At 42.0% G+C, this 20,227-nt stretch overlaps 1 protein-coding gene across 1 annotated transcript; it reads left to right on the forward strand.

Annotated features, from left to right (window-relative positions):
* Positions 1-5,395: 5,395 nt before the first annotated feature.
* Positions 5,396-6,660, forward strand: LOC110734871. The gene is made up of 2 exons (XM_021915001.1): positions 5,396-5,564; positions 5,621-6,660. The coding sequence occupies exons 1-2, from the start codon at positions 5,396-5,398 to the stop codon at positions 6,658-6,660; spliced, it is 1,209 nt and encodes a 402-aa protein (XP_021770693.1).
* Positions 6,661-20,227: the final 13,567 nt, after the last annotated feature.

Genomic DNA, 20,227 nt, shown 5'->3' on the forward strand with positions numbered 1-20,227 from the left:
TGAGGAAAAAGAAAGGGAAGAAGAAGGAACTAGCTCGGCTGGGCTCGTGCGCGCCCGCGCGTGGTAGCTGCGCACCCGCGCTAGTCTGCTATGCGTCCGCGTGTGGGTCGCGCTGCTGATTAGCTCTCGGCATTTCATTAGAGCATCCGCACACACCTTCTACGCGCCCTCACACCCCTGTTTTACCTTTTTCTCCTTAAACCCCTTGTTCTAGCAATCTTCATTGCATTTACCTTCCATCACTTGGCTCAAAAATCAAAGAATATCGAGCACACTCTCATCACAAACACCTAACGCCTCCAAGTGATGCTCATTCTCGATCAAAAGAATCCAAATCGCATGAAAACACCCTACAAATACAAACACAAAAACAAGTGAAGAAAAAGAAAAAGATAAGAAAAAAGAAATGAAAATTAAAATGAAAAGAGAAAAGTTAGAGGGCCGGGTTGCCTCCCGAAAAGCTCTAGTTTAAGGTCCCTAGCTTGACCCTCCCTCCAAATCACGAAGGATCAAAGAAGACCACCTTGTTCAAAGTGGTGGAGAGGGTAAAGTCATTGCTAAGCTTGGGCAAAATCACATCATGAGATATATCATTTTGAATCACAAAAACCGGATCAAACTTGTTATGCTTCAACTTCTCTTTATTTTTCTTGGGAACTTTCTTTCTCTTCTTTGACTTCTTCTTCCTTGGATTTTTGAGCTCCACATGACCAACACTTGAAAAACTATTTTCGTCTTCCTTCAAAGAAAGCTCAAACCAAGAAGGCATTTCAAACTCATTCTCAAGCTTTGAAGACTCCTTGTCTTCATCACTAACAATCTTTCTTTCAACACATTTAGGAGAATCATCACAAGCTACAAGCATATTATTAGTAGAAGACACAATCATGCAAGCATCATCATTTAATGGAAATGAGTTAATGCACACAATTTCTTGCACATAGGATAGAGACTCATGCATCGACTTGAGTTTAAAACTTGCCTTATCATTACCAACACATAAAGTAATAAGGCCACCCTTCACATCAATCAAAGCACCCTGAGTTTCTAAGAATGGTCTCCCTAGAATGATAGGAACGTTGTCATCTTCCGCAATCTCTAGCACAATGAAATCAACGGGGATAGTGAACTCTCCTATATTGAGGGGGACATCCTAAATTTTACCCTTGGGGAACTTAATAGAACGGTCGGCCAATTGTGGGCTCATGTTGGTTGGAAGGAGCTCACCTATCTTAAGCTTCTTGAAGACGAAATATGGCATGATGCTAACACTAGCACCAAGGTCACAAAGAGCATTTTGGAACAATTTTCCATTGATATTGCAAGGGATGGAGAAAATTTCCCGGATCTTTCATCTTTGGGGGTAGTTCATTATTGATAAGAGCACTACAACACTCCCCAACCTTCACCGAATCAACCTCATTACACTCTCTTTTGCCACTCAAGATTTCCTTAAGGAAATTAGAATAGTTTTACATTTGTGTCAAAGCATCGGTGAAAGGGATAGAAAGATGAATTTCCTTAAGCATGTTAAGAAATCTTCCAAATTGATCATCAATCTTGCTCCTCAAGAACTTTTGACGGTACGGAAGTTTGGGTTTGATCACATCCTTTTGCACACTCTCTTCAATCTTTACCTTCTCATCGGCATCCTCACACTTTTTGTTAGACTCACCATGCTCATCCTCATCAGGTGAATCACTCACCTTCTCAACTTCTTTGCTCTTTGCTCTTCCTAGAAACACTCTCTTCAAGGACCTTACCCTCCTAGTATTGATAGAATAAACTGGTTTCTTAAGTTCAATCCCTTGAGAAGGTAGAGAAGTAGGACTAGCACTCTTTTTCAAAGTGTTTTCTAGTTGAGTGATTTGAGTTTCAAGCATCTTGCTACGTGTCATCATTTCATTGAATTTCTTATCACTAACCGTCATGCATTTGTTAAAAATCTTAGTTTGATTTTCAATTATCTCTTCCAAATTGGACCTAGAAGAAGAAAAAGAAGGTTGAGCATAGGAATTATCACCTTGGCCTTGGGTCTTTGGAGCAAAACCGGGTGGGGGACCCCTTTCAGCATTGTTTTGAAAATTTCCCCTATTTTGATTGTTCCAATTTCCCCTATTTTGATGTTGGCCATAGATTTGATTATGGTTACCATGACCTTGGTTATGATAACCATAACCTTGGCCTTGATTTTGGCCACTATAACCTTGGTTGTTATAGTTACCCCGGAAACCTTGGTTTCCTTAGTTCCTATAGCCACCACCTTGGTTATAGTTGTCAAAATTGCCTTGGTTGTGATAGTTCCTATTCCCTTGGCTTCTTTGATTATCAAACCTTGAACCATTGTTGTTATAGGACACATAATTCACATAATCATTCACATTATCATCAAAATCATCACATCCATCCGAAAAGGTATGAGGGCAATTAGAAGAATCATGCTCATATGAACCACATATATCACAAAACAAGCATCCACTAGGTATGTTATTAGAAGTAGAAAGATGAATAGAGTTGGAAGATGTACGTCTCCCCTTATTTTGGGAGGGAAGAGTAGGTGTTAGAGATGAAGCACTCTCCAATTTGGCCTTGATGGAAGTCATCTCCTTCACTAGATTTGAGATTTGTGAGGATAAGTTGTTGATGGCATTGAGGTGATCAACCAAGTAGACCGTAGAGCCACTCTTGCTTGTTGATTCTCGCTCACCGTCTTGTCAATCCATATAATGCCTCACTACATCTTCAATGATATCCACAACTTCTTCCGTTTTGTTCATGATGGGTCCTCCGGCTCCCGCATCAAGACAAGACTTACCTTGAGGGCTTAGACCACCATCAAAGATTTGAATGATTTGGTAGGTAGGAATTCCATGGTGAGGATAATCTCTTTGATAATCCTTGTACCTTTCCTAAGCTTCATAGAGGCTTTCTTTGGATCTTTGCTTGAAACTTTGGATAAGTGCTCTTGCCTCTGCCGTTTTCTTTTGGGAGTAAAACCGGGATATAAATTCCTTAGTAACCTCATCCCATGTCCTTAATGAGTTCGGCTTGACTTCTTTATCAAACCATTCCAAGGAATTCCCTATAAGAGAAAAGGGGAAAAGCTTAAGGCGGATGAATTCTCGAGAAACCCCATTCACTTTGATAATGTTGCGATACTTCTAAAATTCTTTGAGGTGATTTAGAGGACTCTCATGCTTGGCCCCACTAAATTGTCGCCTCTCTATCAAAGTGATCATTGCCGGTCTAATTTCAAAATCATTCGCTGTAGTTGTAGGTGGAGCAATCCCGCTCTCGAACCTATATGCACCCGGAATTCCCAATTCCCTCAATGCCACTCTTCAATTTGCTCCCATGCTTTCTTGTTCTTCTTCTTGTGGTACTCCTTCACTTGGAGGGCTAGAACTCAAAGACCGGCTAGCAACTCTTATCTGTGAAATTGTCCTCTCTATTTCCGTATCAAATGGCACTAAAGAACGACCACATGCTCTATGCATACAATCTCAAAAGAAAATATTAGTAGCACGGCTACGTAAGTAGCCAAAAAGGGAAAAATCAGTATGTGTTTTTCAAATAAAATGAAATAGACTTAATAACTATAGAAAACAACTACGCCAATTTGATAAAGGGTCTAAACACGTCGTTAAATGCTTAAAACCTTATCAACAAAATTTATAACACTCAACCAAACCTAAACCGAGTATAGGGTAAGTCGAGGGTTGATCCACGAGGAATGGGGGGTCAATCACTATAGTCTATGCGTTAAGCTACTTTGAAGAGTATGTGAATGTGTAGTCAAATGAGCTAATCAAACAAAGAAAAATTGGATTAAAATCAATATAATAAAGCACTAGGGATTAGGATCCACATAAAATCATGATAGTTATGCTAATTGAAGGAAAATCAATCAATCAAATGTTGCAAAGGAAAATAGTAATTGCTATCAAGAGAATCCAATAGGTTATCTCCTAAAAATTAAGCTAGGTTTCCTCTATGAATGACTAACAAGAAGAATCACAAATCAAATTCAATCGATAAAAGTAATCCCTAAATCAATGGTTCGTGTCATTCACAATGCAATCTAGCTTAAAAATCATGGTTAGCTACTTAACAATTCAAACACATGCACAATCCTATCAACCAATTTAATCACATCATTCAATCAATAAAATCCAACAATTAGCAATGATCCATCATTCATGCATGCTTCACCATCACCCTAGAAAGGAATCTACTCACTAAGCATGCTGGAAATGAAGAACAAAACTAAACTAATCAGCAAAATCATCATCATCATTGCAATCAAACTATTCAGAATCAAATCAATCAATAAACTTGAAAATGCAACAAATGATCAAAATCAAGTGCAAAAGATCGAATTAAGAAGAAGAAGATTCTTTCAAACTTTGATCAAAACAAAGGAATTGTATTTGAATTCAAAGTAGAAGGAAATCAAATGTAAAAATCATCCAATTCTCTTAAGTTTCTCTCTCTAAAATCTAAGAACTTTCTCTCTCTAATTGATTCTATCCATCCTCTCCTCTAGAATAACTAACTAAGGAGAAATTAAGTGGACGTCCAAAAGAAACCCGTACAGGCGCGCTCTCACTCCGGAATGCGCGGCCGCGAAGAAAAGGGTACGGAACTGGGGACTCAGGTGGCGCTCCCGCGCCTCACGCCTGCGTGCCCGAGCCCTTGGAGTAGGGGATCTCCTCCGTGCGTCCATCAATGCAAGAGATGCGCTCCTCTTTATCGTCATTAGGGATGGCAGTCCCGAAATGAGTTTAAGGTAGGTTCAACACCATACTTTCATGAGGACGCAGCATGAGGGCGGAAGCATCAAGTCTTGGAGTAAGCCATCCCTTGCTCTGTGAGCCATAAGAGAGCATCTACGTTGCAACTTAAGCATGTTTATCCCGAGGAATCACCAGGAAGGGCCTTGGACTCCACCTTTCTTCTGAAAATAAAGAAAAGCAACCAAGTAAAAGGGAAATGACAATAAAAACTACGAAGATACAAGAAAAAAGGGAGAAATAACCAAAATGAGAGCAACTATAGAATAAAAGACTAAAGCTAAGGAAAAAGGCACAAAGAAAGCTATAAAAGAAAATAAATTCATTCAAAAATAATGTTATTTGAGTGCCATAAATGGCACTAATCAGAAAAAAGGTTCTAACAACAGGGATACAACCCTAGATGAAGGTTTAATTGATGCAGGTACTTTCCAGAAAAGTATGCAGGCAGGAACTGAGGAGGGAAATATAGAAAAAAGGTGGTCAAAGAATACCTCAAGGCGTTCGAGGCCAAGATTAAAAAAATCCCTAGATTGCCAAAGTCCATGGAGGAAGAAGCCGCAGATGGCTACATAGAGTCACCCTTCTCAGATTAGATCGCCATGGTGGAAGTGGTGAAGAGATTCAGTATGCCCAGTATGGCCATGTACGACGGAACATCAGACCCTGATGAGCACGTATCCTTTTACAAGCAGAAGATGATGAAAAACTCAATCCCTAGAGACATCAGGGAGGCAATTAGGTGCAAAGGCTTTGGAGCCACCTTATCAGGTTCAGCTCTGACTTGGTTCATTAATTTAGATAATGGGACTATCGATCTTTTGCAGGAATGGTTAACCTATTCAAGATCCAATTTACTAGCAGTAAGAAGATCGAGAAAAAATCTTCAGATCTGTACAGAGTTGTGCAAAGGCATGGAGAATCCTTGAGGGATTATCTTAACAGGTTCAACAGGGAGAAGATTGGGATACACAAATTCGATGCTCCTATAACCGTCGAAGCATTCAGAAGAGGATTGCTAGACCAAAGCGAGCTCTATAAGGAACTGACTAAGTACCCCTGCACAACCTTTGAGGATGTCCAAGCCAAAGCAATTGCCCAAGTCAGGTTTGAAGAAGATGTCTACGCAAGAAAGACTCTTGAGCCAAATCTTTCAGCAAGAAGGAACAATAGCTCTCCCAGAAGGGATCATAGATTCAATCCTTATCGGCGACCCCGCTTTGAAGAAGGAACTATCAATGTTGTAGAGGGAGAATTCACAGATTGGAGGGAAGATCCTAAACTCCCCCCTAAATTGCATGAATATTGTTTCAATGTTAACCTTGTAGGTGTGATAAGGACCTTAAACAAAATGGGAGATACTGTACAATGGCCCAGAAAGAGTGATATACCAGGAGAGAAGAAAGATCCGTCAAGGTGGTGTGACTTCTATTCAGATATTGGCCACACTACTAATGAATGTGTGGCGCTCAGAAAGGACGTTGCCTACCTACTAAAGAAGGGATATCTCAAGGAGCTCATGACAGATAGGTCCAAAGCCCCAAACAGAGAAAGAGTCTCCAATCAAGGTGGCCCCCCACCTCCTCCTCCAATTGTCAAGACTATTTGTTTCATATCTAGAGGGTCAGAAGTGTGCGGCCTGACGTACTCAAAAGCGAAGTGCCATGCCAAAGAAAGCAACATAGACAAGCCAGCAAAGAAAGCACAAGAAAAAATTGATATTCCAATCATGTTTGAAGAAAGTGATGCAGTAGAAGGGCACCATGATGGCCTAGTAATTTCGCTCCCAGTTGGAAATTGCTTGATCAAGAAGATCTTAGTTAACAACGGAAGTTCAGCAAACATCATTATGCTCGATATAGTGTAACATATGAATATTAACGAAAAAAATATCATCAACAAGTCAACAATGCTGGTCGGACTTAGTGGAGAAACTAAGAAAACAATTGGAGAAATTACATTGCCTACCTACGCAAAAGGGATTAATCTGCAAGTAAAATTTCTGGTAACCGATACTCTGTCGTCTTACAACATGATTCTAGGCAGACCCTGGATACATGAAATGAAGGCCATCCCATTTACATACCATCAGATCATCAAGTTTCCCACCAAATGGGGAATCTAAGAAATCAAGGGAGATCTAAAAGAAGCCAAAGAATGCCACAAAATAGCCTTGAAAGCAGCATCTGCATAGAAAGAATCAGCATAGCAATTAGAGATTCAGTTGGGCCAAGAAAAGATCAGCATAGCAGAAGAACAAGAAGCAACAGAGGTCCAGTTGAATCTAGACCATCCAGACCAAAAAGTACGAATAAGAGCAGAATTGAGTAAAGACCTTAGTCAGCAAGTCTTAGAATGCTTGGAAGTAGAGAAGGATGCATTTGCATGGACACATGAAGACATGAAGGGAATTCCCCCAGAAGTTATTTCACACAAGCTATACGTGGACCCGAAACATGTACCAGTAAAGCAGAAGAGAAGAAATTTGCACCAGAAAGGAACAAAGTGATTTATGAAGAAGTACAGAATTTGCTCAAAACCGGAAAAATCAGAGAGGTTAAATATCTAGACTGGCTAGCTAACGTAGTAGTGGTCAGAAAGAAGAATGGGAAATGGAGAATATGTATCGATTTCACAGACATCAATAAGGCCTGCCCAAAGGATCCATTCCCACTACCTCATATCGACGCCATGGTGGATGCTACAGCTGGGCACGAACTACTTTCCTTCATGGATGCATACAGAGGGTACAATCAGATTCTAATGCACAAAGATGACCAAGAAAAGACAACCTTCATAACTAGCCAAGGAATATATTATATTGCTACAAAGTAATGCCTTTCAGACTGAAGAATGCTGGAGCAACATACAAGAGACTAGTCAACAAGATATTCGAAAAGAAAATCAGAAACACAATGGAAGTGTACATAGATGATATGGTGGTGAAGTCCAAGAAAGCAGCAGATCATGTCAAAGACCTCAAAGAAGCCTTCTCCATCTTAAAACAGTACGGCGTGAAGTTGAACCCTACCAAGTGCATGTTTGGAGCACAGTCAGGAAAATTCCTAGGCTACATTTTAACATAATGAGGAATAGAAGCCAGTCCAGACCAAGTCAATGTTATACTCGACTTATAATGACCAAAGTCCAAGAAGGATATTCAAAGCCTTACAGGACGAATAACATCACTAAACAGGTTCATTTCCAAGTTATCAGACAAGAACAAAGTCTTCTACGACGTGCTGAAGAAGAACAAAGAATTCAAGTAGGAACAAGAGCATTTCAGAAGCATTTCAGAAGATAAAGGAATACTTGGCCAATCCTTTGATACTTACCAAGCCAAAAGAAGAAGAGCCACTCCAACTATACTTAGTAGTATTAGAGGGTACGATCAGTGCAGTCCTCACTAGAGAAGAAGACAAGGAGCAGTTTCCAATCTATTACGTATGTAAAACCTTACTTAGTGCGAAAACTAGGTACGCTTTCTTAGAAAAAATATCTTAGCCTTAGTAACTACTTCAGTTAAATTACGCCCATACTTTGAAAGTCATGTTATACATGTGCGTACTAATTATCCTATTAAGGCTATCATGAGAAAACCAGAAATGTCAGGAAGGATGGAGAATGGATGATCCATCTTAGTAAGTATGACATTCAGTATGAACCCAGGATGGCAATCAAGTCATAGGCTTTGGTTAGACTTTGTGGCAGATTTTAGTCTAGCCCTTGAGCAACAAGCACAAAAAGAAGTGTTATCCCTCCAAGAACCTAAAGTCGCGCAAAAATGGAGACTCCACACAGATGGTGCAGCAAATATACGTGGTGTAGGCTTGGGAATAGTGTTAACATCCCCTCAAGGAGACAAAATTGCCCAGGCAGTAAGGTGCAATTTCAAAGCAACCAACAATGAGGCAGAGTACGAAGCATTAATCCCAGGGCTGACCGTTGCCAAAGACATGAGGATAAAGCACCTAGAGGTAATCTTTGACTCCTTACTCATTTTAAATCAAATTAATGGTGAATATGCATCAAAGGATGCCAAGATGGTTGATACCTGGAGTTAGTAAGAAACCTCATAAAGGAATTCGAGGAATTCAAAATTGCACAAGTACCCAGAAACTTAAACACCGAGGCGGATGCACTAGCCAACCTTAGATCCAACATCAATCTTGATGAGTTCGGAGCTATACCACTAGTACATGTCATGTCTCCAGCCATAGAGAAGGAATCAACCATGAATGTCTACAAAGTACAAGAAAACCTCACTAATGAGGAAGACAGCTGAATAAAACCTTTCAAAGAATTTCTCACTGACAAGGTAGCACCGAAAGGGAAAGTGGCAGCGCATGCATTCATCATGAAAGCATCCAAATACTGTCTAATCAACAACGTATTCTTTAAGAAGTTAGCACCTAGTCCATACTTGATGTGTTTATAGAAGCAAAAAGTGCAACAGGTCTTGCAGTCATTACACGGTGGGGAGTGCGAAAATCATTCAGGATGAAGAAACTTAGCCAACAGAGCCCTTAGAATGGGGTATTACTGGCCCAGTATGAAAAAGGACGCAACAGAGTTCACCAAGAAATGCCTAGCATGTAAGAAACACGTACCATTGACTCACCAACCATCTAAAGAGCTACATCCAACATTGACACCTTGGCCATTTATGAAATGGGGAATGAATATAGTCAAACTACCTCCTTTGTCAGGGCAACGAGTGTATTTTCTAGCAATGACTGATTACTTCTCGAAATGGATAGAAGCTGAGGCATACAAGGACATCAAAGGTAAACATGTCAATTCATTCATCAAAAGGAATATACTAAGAAAATTTGGCGTACCATCAGAAATCATCACAGACAACGGGTCCCAGTTCATTAGCAATAAAACCATAAAATTTTGCAAAGAATGGAACATATCACTCATTACGTCCACAACAAGGTACCCTCATGCAAATGGGTAAGCAGAGTCAAGTAACAAAATTTTCATCAATAACATGAAGAAGAGATTAGAAGATGCAAAGAGGAAATGAGCAGATGAACTACCCAACATACTGTGGGCAGATAAAACAATACTGAAAGGCGCAACAGGCCATACACCATTCTCACTAGTGTACGGTTGTGAAGTAGTAATCCTCACAAAGGTAGAAATCACAACTGCAAGGTATGTACTAATGATAGAAGATAGAAATAAATCGGAGGTAGCATACAACCTGGATACTATTGAAGAAATCAGAGACGACGCCAAGATGAGGATGGCAGCCTATCAGCAAGAAGTCGCAAGGAGTTTTAACAAGAACGTAAGAGTCAAGATCTTCAAGGTAGGCGATTGGGTCCTCAGGAAAGTATACAAAAACACAAGAGAAGTGAACGCTGGAAAGTTAGCACCTAACTGGGAAGGACTATACGAGATCACAAAGGTAGTAGGAAATGGAGCGTACAGACTACGAAATGCAGAAAGGAAAAAAGTCCAACGAAGCTGGAATGTGACACACTTGATGCTCTACCATTTCTAAGGTATGCAAAAACCTGACTACAAACAACCAAGATTCGAGAAAGGTATAGAATCTCTCCCTTTGTATTTCTAAATAAGCATTTCTCAGAAAGGACTCCTACCTAAGAAGCAGTTCTAGCCACAGCACGGAAAGGTACGTTCTCTTATCCCAACACTAAGTCAATTACGTTCATTTGAACTACGAGTACTGACTTAAGCATCGGAGGCAGTTAGGGAAACCCACGGTCACCCCAGACCTTTTCCTGTTTTACAAGAAATACAACCACGAGATAAAGAACCGAAACACACAAAAACTTCCCTTCTGAGCAAGTGACATATAACCCCTAACTACAGCAGGGAAGACATGTAAGCAATACTACATCCCAGTTGCACTACAATTGTAATACAACTCTAGTATAACTAGGATACATTGAAAAGCAACACAAACAGCAAGAATGACAAACATGAAAGCATAAAATTACTTAGTTGCACAAGACAACAAAAAAAACAAAGCATCCAGATGCACTAAGGCAGCAAAAAGCCAAAAGAAAAAACATCCAACTGCACTTAGGCAGCAATATTACAAATACTTAAAATTAAAAGCAAATTGTTCAGAAAATACTAAGGAAACAACATTGCAAGGCTAATTCTCTCCTATCTCGTCATCAGGGACCTTCTCTTCCTTAAGGACAGCCTTGACATTTTCGTTCACCGGGAAGTTCACCTGTTCATCAACATAACTCAGAAGAAGTGAGCCCGGAGCAGCAGTTTCATCAGGAAAAGAATTCTCAAAAGCAGCCTTCTCAGCATCATAATCCCAAGCCTCATGCTTACCCTGCTGGTACTCCTACATGGTCTCCAAACGAGCCTTTCCAAGATAGTAGCTGGCCACATCAAGGGATTCATTTGCAGCAGACTTTAGGGTACCTTTCAACAGATCAAGCTCAACACGACAATCCTTATGCTTAGCTCGTTCCCCCTTCCGAGTGTCAGATGTTGCTTTAAGCCTGTCTGACAAGGAATCCCGCTCCTTCTACATGAAGTTAAAGGTCTTCGTGAACTCTGACACCTTACCTAGCACCCCTAGGCAGGACTGGAAACACTGCATGGCAGGGGCAATTTCTTTGTCAGATCCAAATTCGTCCAAATTCTCAATATGGACAACCACCTGAGGTTGGGTCAATTTGATGAATGACCTCTCTTCAGCGCTCAACTTGTACAAACGGTCAATCAAGGATTGAGACTCAGCTCGTTGCTTCAATTTACTCACTACAATTACAACATAAATAAGCCCAAATCAACCCAAGAGAAACCCACACAAAATTCAGAAACTAAAATACCTTTAGCCTTAATAGTGTCAATCAAGAAACCAATATCTTCACCCAAAGAAACAATCCTCACAAAGAAAAACTTATTATACCACTTCTTATCAAAGGCCTCTACAAATCAGTCACTAAAGGATCAACACCATCCTTCGAACGGAGAGTAACCCGACCCTTACCACTGGTCCTTATAGTGTAAGGATAACAAAGATCCCTCACATCCAACAAAATACCCAACTTGTCACTCAACAAATCGAGAATTTGCAAAATTCTCCAAGTCTGGGGCAACAACTAACAAGGCGAAACCCTAACCTAAGAAAGAAATTGGCGAAAAAGAGGAGAGAAAGGGAAAGTGTGCCCAATCACAAAAGGGTAATCAAACATAACTAACTAGGGGCAGTCTAGTCCTCTCTCTCTTTAGAGGACGGAAGCTTAACCACAACATCATTAGGAAATGCGCAACAGTGGCGATCCTCTTCACATCCTCCTTCGTCAAGTTAGAAGGGTAGACATCCTTCGTAGGAAACACAATTTGTGCAATGAAGATAGGATTCCTCACACCCTCCTTAGCACAAGCAAACACCACTCTCACCATATCCCCCATCGAAGAATAACAACAAGCAAGAAAATTGAAAGAAACAAAGAAAAAAGAGCAAGAGAGAGAATTACCTGAGAAAAATTCAAACTTGCGACAAAGAGTGAAGTGATTTGATTGAAGCCTGCGCACTAAATAAATACCCCAAGAAAAGCAAACCGCCAGTTGCGATTCTCAAGGCACTTGCCTTAAAACCGCTTCCCCACTCTTAATTTTGTTAACCGTTGAAAAACTTCCAGTTTTTAAAAGATATGTATCAACAACACTTTTGGTAATTTTTATCTTCAAATGCTTGAACATAAAAATTAAGGGCAATTATTGGGCCCATTATCCCAAGGAGCCCCAAAGATATAGGGCACTGTCAGAAGATCCAAGAGCAAGCCAAATAAACAGGAAATCAATTCAAAACAGCTTGATTAGCATAAGTATGGCAATAAGATCAATTAACCAATCAGCAGGGAAAGCATGCCAAAAATACACAAGGCACTCAAGGAAAGAAGAATAAACAACGAAGATCTTTCCCCTTTGAAATTATTTCGAAAATACATGTAAAACCCTAGAGTTCCCTAGGTATAAATAACTCAGAACATATGTAATAGCCTCGTAGGCACATTCATACGATGATACTCAAATATATATGCAAGCTACTTACGAGTTCTATGTCTATTCTGATCAAGGAGACTATCCTTCCTCATTATTGCCTTTTTAACTCTTATTCCCTTAACTAATTAACTCGTTCTTTATTATATTAATGTTCTTGGTTATTGCGAGTGATATTTCAAGCTTGATTGTTATTACCCCTCAAACCTTAAGCAAATTCCTAGACCCACCCTACTAAGATTTGCTTAAACAAGGGTCAAGCTGGTACATTGCTTTTGCTTGGGTTTTACACAGCTCAACTTGGAGTGCTCAACCAAGGGAATGCGTTACTATTGTCACTACAAATAGGGGGTGCTTGGATAATGTGGTCCCGTTGGATGATCGGATCGTTGACGGAAGCAACTTGGGTGTTTGTACTTCAGCCTTACACATAGAGGCAATGGCGTGCTTGTATGGGTTACAATGGGCTTTGGATAGTGGGTTTTAGTCCCTCACAATCTTTACTGATTTCTATAATCTTGTTACCCTTATTCGGGGGGATGGTCAAGGTAACATTGATTACCTCTGGCTCATCAACAAGATTAAGCGGCTTGGCTCAACCTTTCAGTATTATAGTATTCATAAGGCAGATTGGCAGCGTGTTCATCAATTTGCTTGAGAAGCAGCGGTTAATTTTATTTGCTTTAGTATTAATTTGTAGTCTGTTTTTATCCTTTGTAAAAAAAATAAAAATATATATATTTAGGGTAAAAATACCCTGTCCACGTGGCCCTATGGCATGCTGACTCGTGTCAGCCTCCGAGAGGTCCTAGGGGATCCAATCCTCTACTGACGCGTGGCACTTTAACCTTAAAAGGGGAACTAATCCCCTTCCACTATAAATAGAGGAAAATCCTCATTTATTACACATTCATAAATACATACACAAAACCCGAGCAATATTAATTGTCGAATTCTCTCGGAATCCGAGAGAAAAACCTTTACATTCCGCACCTTTATACATTCGGAGACGTTCTAACTTGATCGTCGGAGGCGGAACTCCACCCAACCGGAGTTTCCGTGGTTTTGCAGGTACAGACGGTCGACGCGCATTCTTGAAATTGTAACTCTCTCGAGGGACTCCAATAACCTCGAAACATTTGGCGCTATTTGTGGGGAGAGTACTTCCTAGATAGCATTAGAGTCTGTACCGCCTGTTGAGGGAAAACGGCCTATGGCCGAAACTGAGGTCCACACGGACTAAGATAGTGGTGACGACTTTGAGATCGACACCTACGTGGCCCCAGACGGGTCATTCAGAACGAGACGCACCCGTTCCAAGGAAACAAGGGAACGGGGCGAAGACAAAGCTGGTCCTAAGAGCCCAACCGTCAAGCCGGCTGGGCGACCCCAGGCGGCGGAGGGTGCTACCCTCGTAATTAGAGACGAACTCATGAAATTCATGACGAGTTTCAAAGGGGAGATCAAGGACCTGATAAACAAGTCAACTGGCACTAACAAGGGTCAGTTGGCCAAGAAGCCTTCTCCCTCCGGGAAGAAGAATGTGAAAGATCGTGTGCCTACTCCTCACCCTAAACCAAAAGGGGCGGACGGGCCCATAATCGACCTATCTGTTTCGGGGTTTTTTGATGTCCTGCGGGAGAGTTACAATTCCGGACTGGTATCCTTGCGCTTGTACCTGCAAAACAACGGAGACTCCTTGTGGTGGGAGCTCCGCCTCCAACAGTCAAGTTAGTACTTGTTTGAGGAGTAATAAATGCGGAAAGTAAAGGTGGGAGATCTGGTTCCTCTAGGGGAGGAGTGATCAATGTGTTTAGACTTCTCTAGGTGAGATGGTTCTCTTGTTTATGGAGGCTAATGACATGTTTATATAGCCTCGAAGTACGTGCCTAATACTAGGTTTTCTGGGAAAACCTAGGACTGATTGGGCTTGCCTCGGGAATTAGGCCTGCGTTGGTCGTTTTCCAGGTTGGCGAATAATGGGCCACATGATGTGACCTGATTAGTCTATGTTGGACCTCTTAGGGTGACAAGTGGCGGACGCTGATTGGCCCACGTGGTGGACACGTGGCAGGTCCGGATTGGTCCATTTTTCATGGGTAATTTTACCCTAAACATTTGCCCCTCGGAAGGAGTTATTTCTCTTTCCAGGAGGGATTGCTCCTTTCGAAAGTTAGACCCTCGAAGCTTTGCTAGGTCGGCATCTTGTCTAGTTCTAATGGGAGATGGACTTGATTAACTTAGAAAATTTTGATACCTTGGGCGGTATGACATTTTCAAAGTTAATCAATCATAATAATGATTGCCGCCGAACTAGATAGATGTCGATTCTTTGCCCTACTATGCAGATAGCCCCTGATCAGGTGGACTGTCAACTATTGCACAAGGGGTAAGCGTTTAGCATTATTTGGCCGTTGGCCTCTTTTGATTCAATATACTAAGTTTGGTACTTAGTTTATTTCGTTGGGGGATGGCTGGTCATCTGCTTTGGTGGCTACATAGAAGCAGGCGTCAGACAGGACGTCCAACCAAAGTAGCTACGCCTGTTGGGTTACAGACGGCAGCTTTAAGTATAGCCAACCTAGTAAGAATAGTGGTCGAGTACCTCTGTTTACCAAAAAACAGGCGGACTCCTCATACCTTTTAGGTTCTGTACTAAGGAGGGCGACTGGTTAACCTTGCGGTTAGTCAATCACTGCCTATTTTGTTTGAGTGGTAGGGAAACCAGGCGGCGGGGGCCGGATAGTCCCCTTGATTCGCCAAGTTTTTCTTGGCTATTAACTCAAAGGTTGTTAACCTAGCAGGAGTAGTGGTTGAGAGCCTCTGTTTGCTAAAAACAGGCGGGCGACTCATACCTGTTGGGCTCCATACTAAGTTTGAGAGAGTGACTATAAGTTAACATGGGAGTTACTCAGTCTCCGTCACACTCTAGCTTGAGTAGTAGAGGTACCAGGCGGCGGAGGCCGGCTGATCCCCTTGATTCGCCAATGTTTGTTGGCTATTAACCCAAGGAGTGGTTACCTAGTAGGAATAGGGGTTTGAGTGCCCCTGTTTACCAAAAAACAGGCGGTCTACTCAAACCTTTTAGGTTCCATACCAAGTTTGAGGGAGTGCCTATGAGTTGACTTTGGTGTTACTCAGTCGCCGTCACTCCTGCTTGAGTAGTAAAGGTACCAGGCGGCGGAGGCCGGCCGAACCTTTTGATTCGCTAATGTTTGTTGGCTATTAACTCAAGAGGTACCCCCTGCATTTATCCCAAGTAATACAGGGGGTCATCCGACTCAGATGTCAACTGCTACCACTGGTTTGGTTAGTGATAGAGTTATCATTGTCTCAAAAACGGCTACGTGGTTGCCCTTGGGGACAGTCGTATAGGTGCCGTGTAATTAATTTATAGAGCAATGTTCCACCCAAAAGGGAGCTGCTCTCTGCGACGAATTTCATTCGGAGGGATGCCGTCGGACGCCTGCTATGATGTTGCGACAGGTCGTATTAGTTTAAAGATTGGATCAGTTGGCTTGGCGCCTGGACTGATCATTCGGCTTTTGGCCTTGGATAGTTCTTGGTGAACGTAGGTGCTAGGTAAGAGGAGGGTAGTCGCCTGTTTAGGCACAGGGTCGGCCAGGCCTTGATCATTTTTTAGCTAAGTATAGGAGGGTGGCCGTTTGTTTTGGAACCAGTCGGCCATATTCTATGGAGAGTAGCCGATTGTATGTCCAGACGACATGCCCCTCTGGTGATAGAGTAAAATAATCAAAGCAGAGAGTAGCCGACTATAGAGGTACTGCGGCATGCCCCTCTGATCATAGAGTGAAATACTCAATGGAGACTAGCCGACTATAAAGGTACAGGAGGCATGCCCCTCTGAAGATATAGTAAAATACTCAATGGAGAGTAGCCGACTGTAAAGGTACAGGCGGCATGCCCCTCTGAGGATAAGTTAGTTCCCTTCCATGGAGGGTGGATGACGTTGGGACGCCTCCTTCTTTGATTGATGACTCTACTTTCTTCGAATGGGGACAGGTGGTCATGCTAGACTTGTTTTTATGTGGTTTGTGACCTTGCTGTCTATTTCCATCCAACCCTAATTTGTATATACTCATGTCATTTTAGGAGGTTGCTTTGCCCCATATACATGTGGTCGAGTACTCAAGCTATTAACACTCGGCCGACCAGATCAGGGTGCCGCTTGAACTTTAACAACGATGATGATGATTGAAGATCTTAATTGGTGCTCAAGCTACAAGACTTCGTTGTATAGGGGGCCGGCTACTCTTCAATAGGGTGCCGACTATGCTGCCAGGTTTAATAACCTTAGGTTATATCATAATAATGATTAGAACTCTTGTGGCAACAAATATGAATGCAGGCGGCCGTCTAGCCCCACTCTCGGCATATCAAGGTGCCTTACGCTAGTTCTTCCATACTTAGGCCGGCTGGTTTTGATGGGTGTGCCGACTAGCATTGCATGGAGGTGATCGACTGTTATTTCATGCTCGAACATAGATGCCCATGCTCGGTCTTACTTATAATCGGTTTCAATGGCCGGTTGTTTTGAGCCAACTGAGTGTAATGAAGGTTTCCTGTTCTTATAAATTTACAAACTTCTCAAGACCAGGCGTTCATACCAAGTTGCGTATCCAGTCATGTGTATGAGCTAGTGGCCGCCTGCTCATACTCAGCCTCATACTCACGATCGATTTCACTAGCTTTATTATAAATATTATTGCTATTATTTTATATAATAATTTTTTAATTAGAAATTATATACTATCATGCATTACAAAACCATGATAAAGATAACTTTATCTTTGCATGATTGATGTAAGGTGTCCGATTGTTTTGCTGCTCTTGCTCGTTACCAGCCATTAACGATGGATAAGCAGTGAGGGCCGCCTGTTTTGAAGCTCACAAATGACCTCTTCATAATAAGCCATACATAACCATCTCGTGTAGCAGTCCATGCGTAACACGAGCACTCACATTGCTTGTGTACACTGTTGGCCGGATGTTAGTGGTTGGGATGTGGCCGGCTGCCGCCTGGCTGTTGCGTGGCTGGGTTCAGGCCGGCTGCCACCTGGCCAAGTGCTGTTGCCGCCTGCTTCCTTGGGCGAGACGCCAATGCCCAGCTTTCACAGTAAGAGACTAGAATATGAACAAGTTAAAGCATTCAGTCTCATGGCCGATTATATTACTACGAACCATGTGCTATTCCTCTCGGTAGCCCGTGAGAGTTGAGTTATGTATGCGTGATTATGGATGTATGCTTCTGGAATATCAATTTGCACTTCTTACATTAGAAAGCTTAACTATTTCTCTCGGCTCTCATTGATTGAAATTGAGAAAACATAGAGCCGACCGTATTTAGCTAGTTGGGGGCTTTGTCATTTGTAGCCTATACTTTGCTCAACTTTTCAAGACAATGCGCTATGTCGCCTGCTTTCTTGAGGGAAAACTTTTAGGTGTTGCCTACTTGGGGCTCTCATGGTGCTGGTTGGTTTCCTCAAAATTTTCTATTCGGCATGGCGTCTATACATACATACGTCCTCTACCCAAATTTTTTGTGTTACTGCCGGCTGCTCTTAATAATTTAGTTGGCTATGATGTGCCGACTGTCCTCGAATATGCTATCCCTTTAGGATGCCACTTGTCATATTTATCAATGATCGTAGCCGGTTGTGATGTTGTTAGTGGGGCATCTTGTTGATAAGCACACATGATGATTGCTCACCCATGATCCGAAATTCCGTACTTAGCTTGATCTTACGCATGGGGTCGCCTCAAGATAAGGCCGACTGTTTGGAGTCTCGGATTAGGCTCATACACCATATTGCCGCCTGTTTTGTTTTCGAAGTATGAGACATTAAAGTTCTTGCTTTCAAGGTTCGAAGATTCACCTGGCCGTCTCTCTTGGGCGCCTCTTTTTTGGGTGATAAGGTTGGTGGTTGTTCATGATACAGGCGGCTGCCTATGACAACCACACAAAGCTGAATGCCTTCCGGATCATGCTCTTGTATACACAGCAGGTTTCAAAGCTCCTAGCTGGACAACTTGCTGGTACGCATAGCCACAACATACATGAGGATGTCGAACGTATGTTGTTGGACTTAACAAGTCAGGTAGCCGGCTGTTTTGGCGGCCGATTGATTTCTTGAGGGGCAAGGTGCCGCCTACTCTTGCATGGGTGCCAATGCTCAACCTCATACTTACGATCGGTTTAAGTGGCCGCTTTTTTAGCTGCTTGTTTTCAAATTCAAGTTCAAGACTACACTCGGTATTGTGCCTAGTGTCACTTGATGCTTGTTGTTTATCCAAGAGCCGCCTTCCTTATTTTGAATGCCGCATGTATAGTTTGAGCAAAGGGGTTTCTTTTATACTAACAATTGCCGCTGCTCGTATCATCAAATAGCCCATCGTAAATCAAGGTCGGCTGCTTGGTATTAGAGGCGCTTGTCTTGGAGTGTCGTATTACTACTATCGCAATCATTCTTGAATTTCAAGTATGATTGTTTGCCCATTATACTTCGAGACTCAAGAGTTACTTTGCTTGAGCCTACTTGTGGAGCATACCGGCTGTTTAAAACTTGCTCAACCAAGCTATACATACGCTTGCCGCAATTGCTTGCAAGTGTCGCCTGTTCCTGGCTGGCTGCCTCTTACTTGCTTGCTTGAGGTACGATGCTGAGGACCGGCTGCTTATGAGGCCGCTTGTTTGCATGGAGCTGCATAAACTCGAATTGAGCTCACTACACCATATTGCCGCCTGATATTTGTATAGTATTATGTGTATTGTATAATGTATACTTGTTCATAAAAGGCCGCATGCTTTTCTTGCTCTTTTTTCAAGGTCATCACATACACTAGGTATTATGCCTAGTGTCACTTGAACTTGTTTTTTACTCAAGGGCCGCCTCCCTGTTATGATCACACGGGGCTACCTTGGTGGATGATCTTATGTACAGAGGTCGTCGTAAGATAAGGCCGGATGCTCCACATTAACTCAGTCGGATGTCTTGCTCAACCTCTCGACCTCGGTTTTAAGCTAAGAGACCACCATTTACAATGTCGCCTGCTTCTTCTCTTTATTAAACATCATAGTGCCGTATAGTCCACCTTACCTGAGCTTGCACCAAAAACTTTAATGGATAGTAAGGTGCTAGTGGAAAGCCACATTGAAGCTTAGTCACTTAGCTAACATTATTTTATTAGCTCATGTGCCGCCTGTCATCACCAAATTGAGTTTCAATGCCACTTTCAGAGTGGACCAACTCATAAGGCAAAGCAAATACTTGGCAATTGATGATGACGTTTTTTTTATTATTTTTTTTTAAATCATAATCATAATAATGATTTGATAATAATAATAGCCTACAAGCTTGAACATCCGATTCCCAGCATCTGGCCGTTTGACGCCAGTAGTACTT

The sequence above is a fragment of the Chenopodium quinoa genome, unplaced genomic scaffold, assembly GCF_001683475.1.
Source record: "Chenopodium quinoa cultivar QQ74 unplaced genomic scaffold, ASM168347v1, whole genome shotgun sequence".
NCBI classification, from domain to species: Eukaryota; Viridiplantae; Streptophyta; class Magnoliopsida; order Caryophyllales; family Amaranthaceae; genus Chenopodium; species Chenopodium quinoa.

Coding starts and splice junctions, on each gene's coding strand:
- LOC110734871 (XM_021915001.1), top strand. CDS start 5,396: ATGGTGGAAGTGGTGAAGAGATTCAGTATGCCCAGTATGGCCATGTAC. Junction 5,565..5,620: donor CTTTGGAGCCACCTTATCAG/GTTCAGCTCTGA, acceptor GATCTTTTGCAG/GAATGGTTAACCTATTCAAG.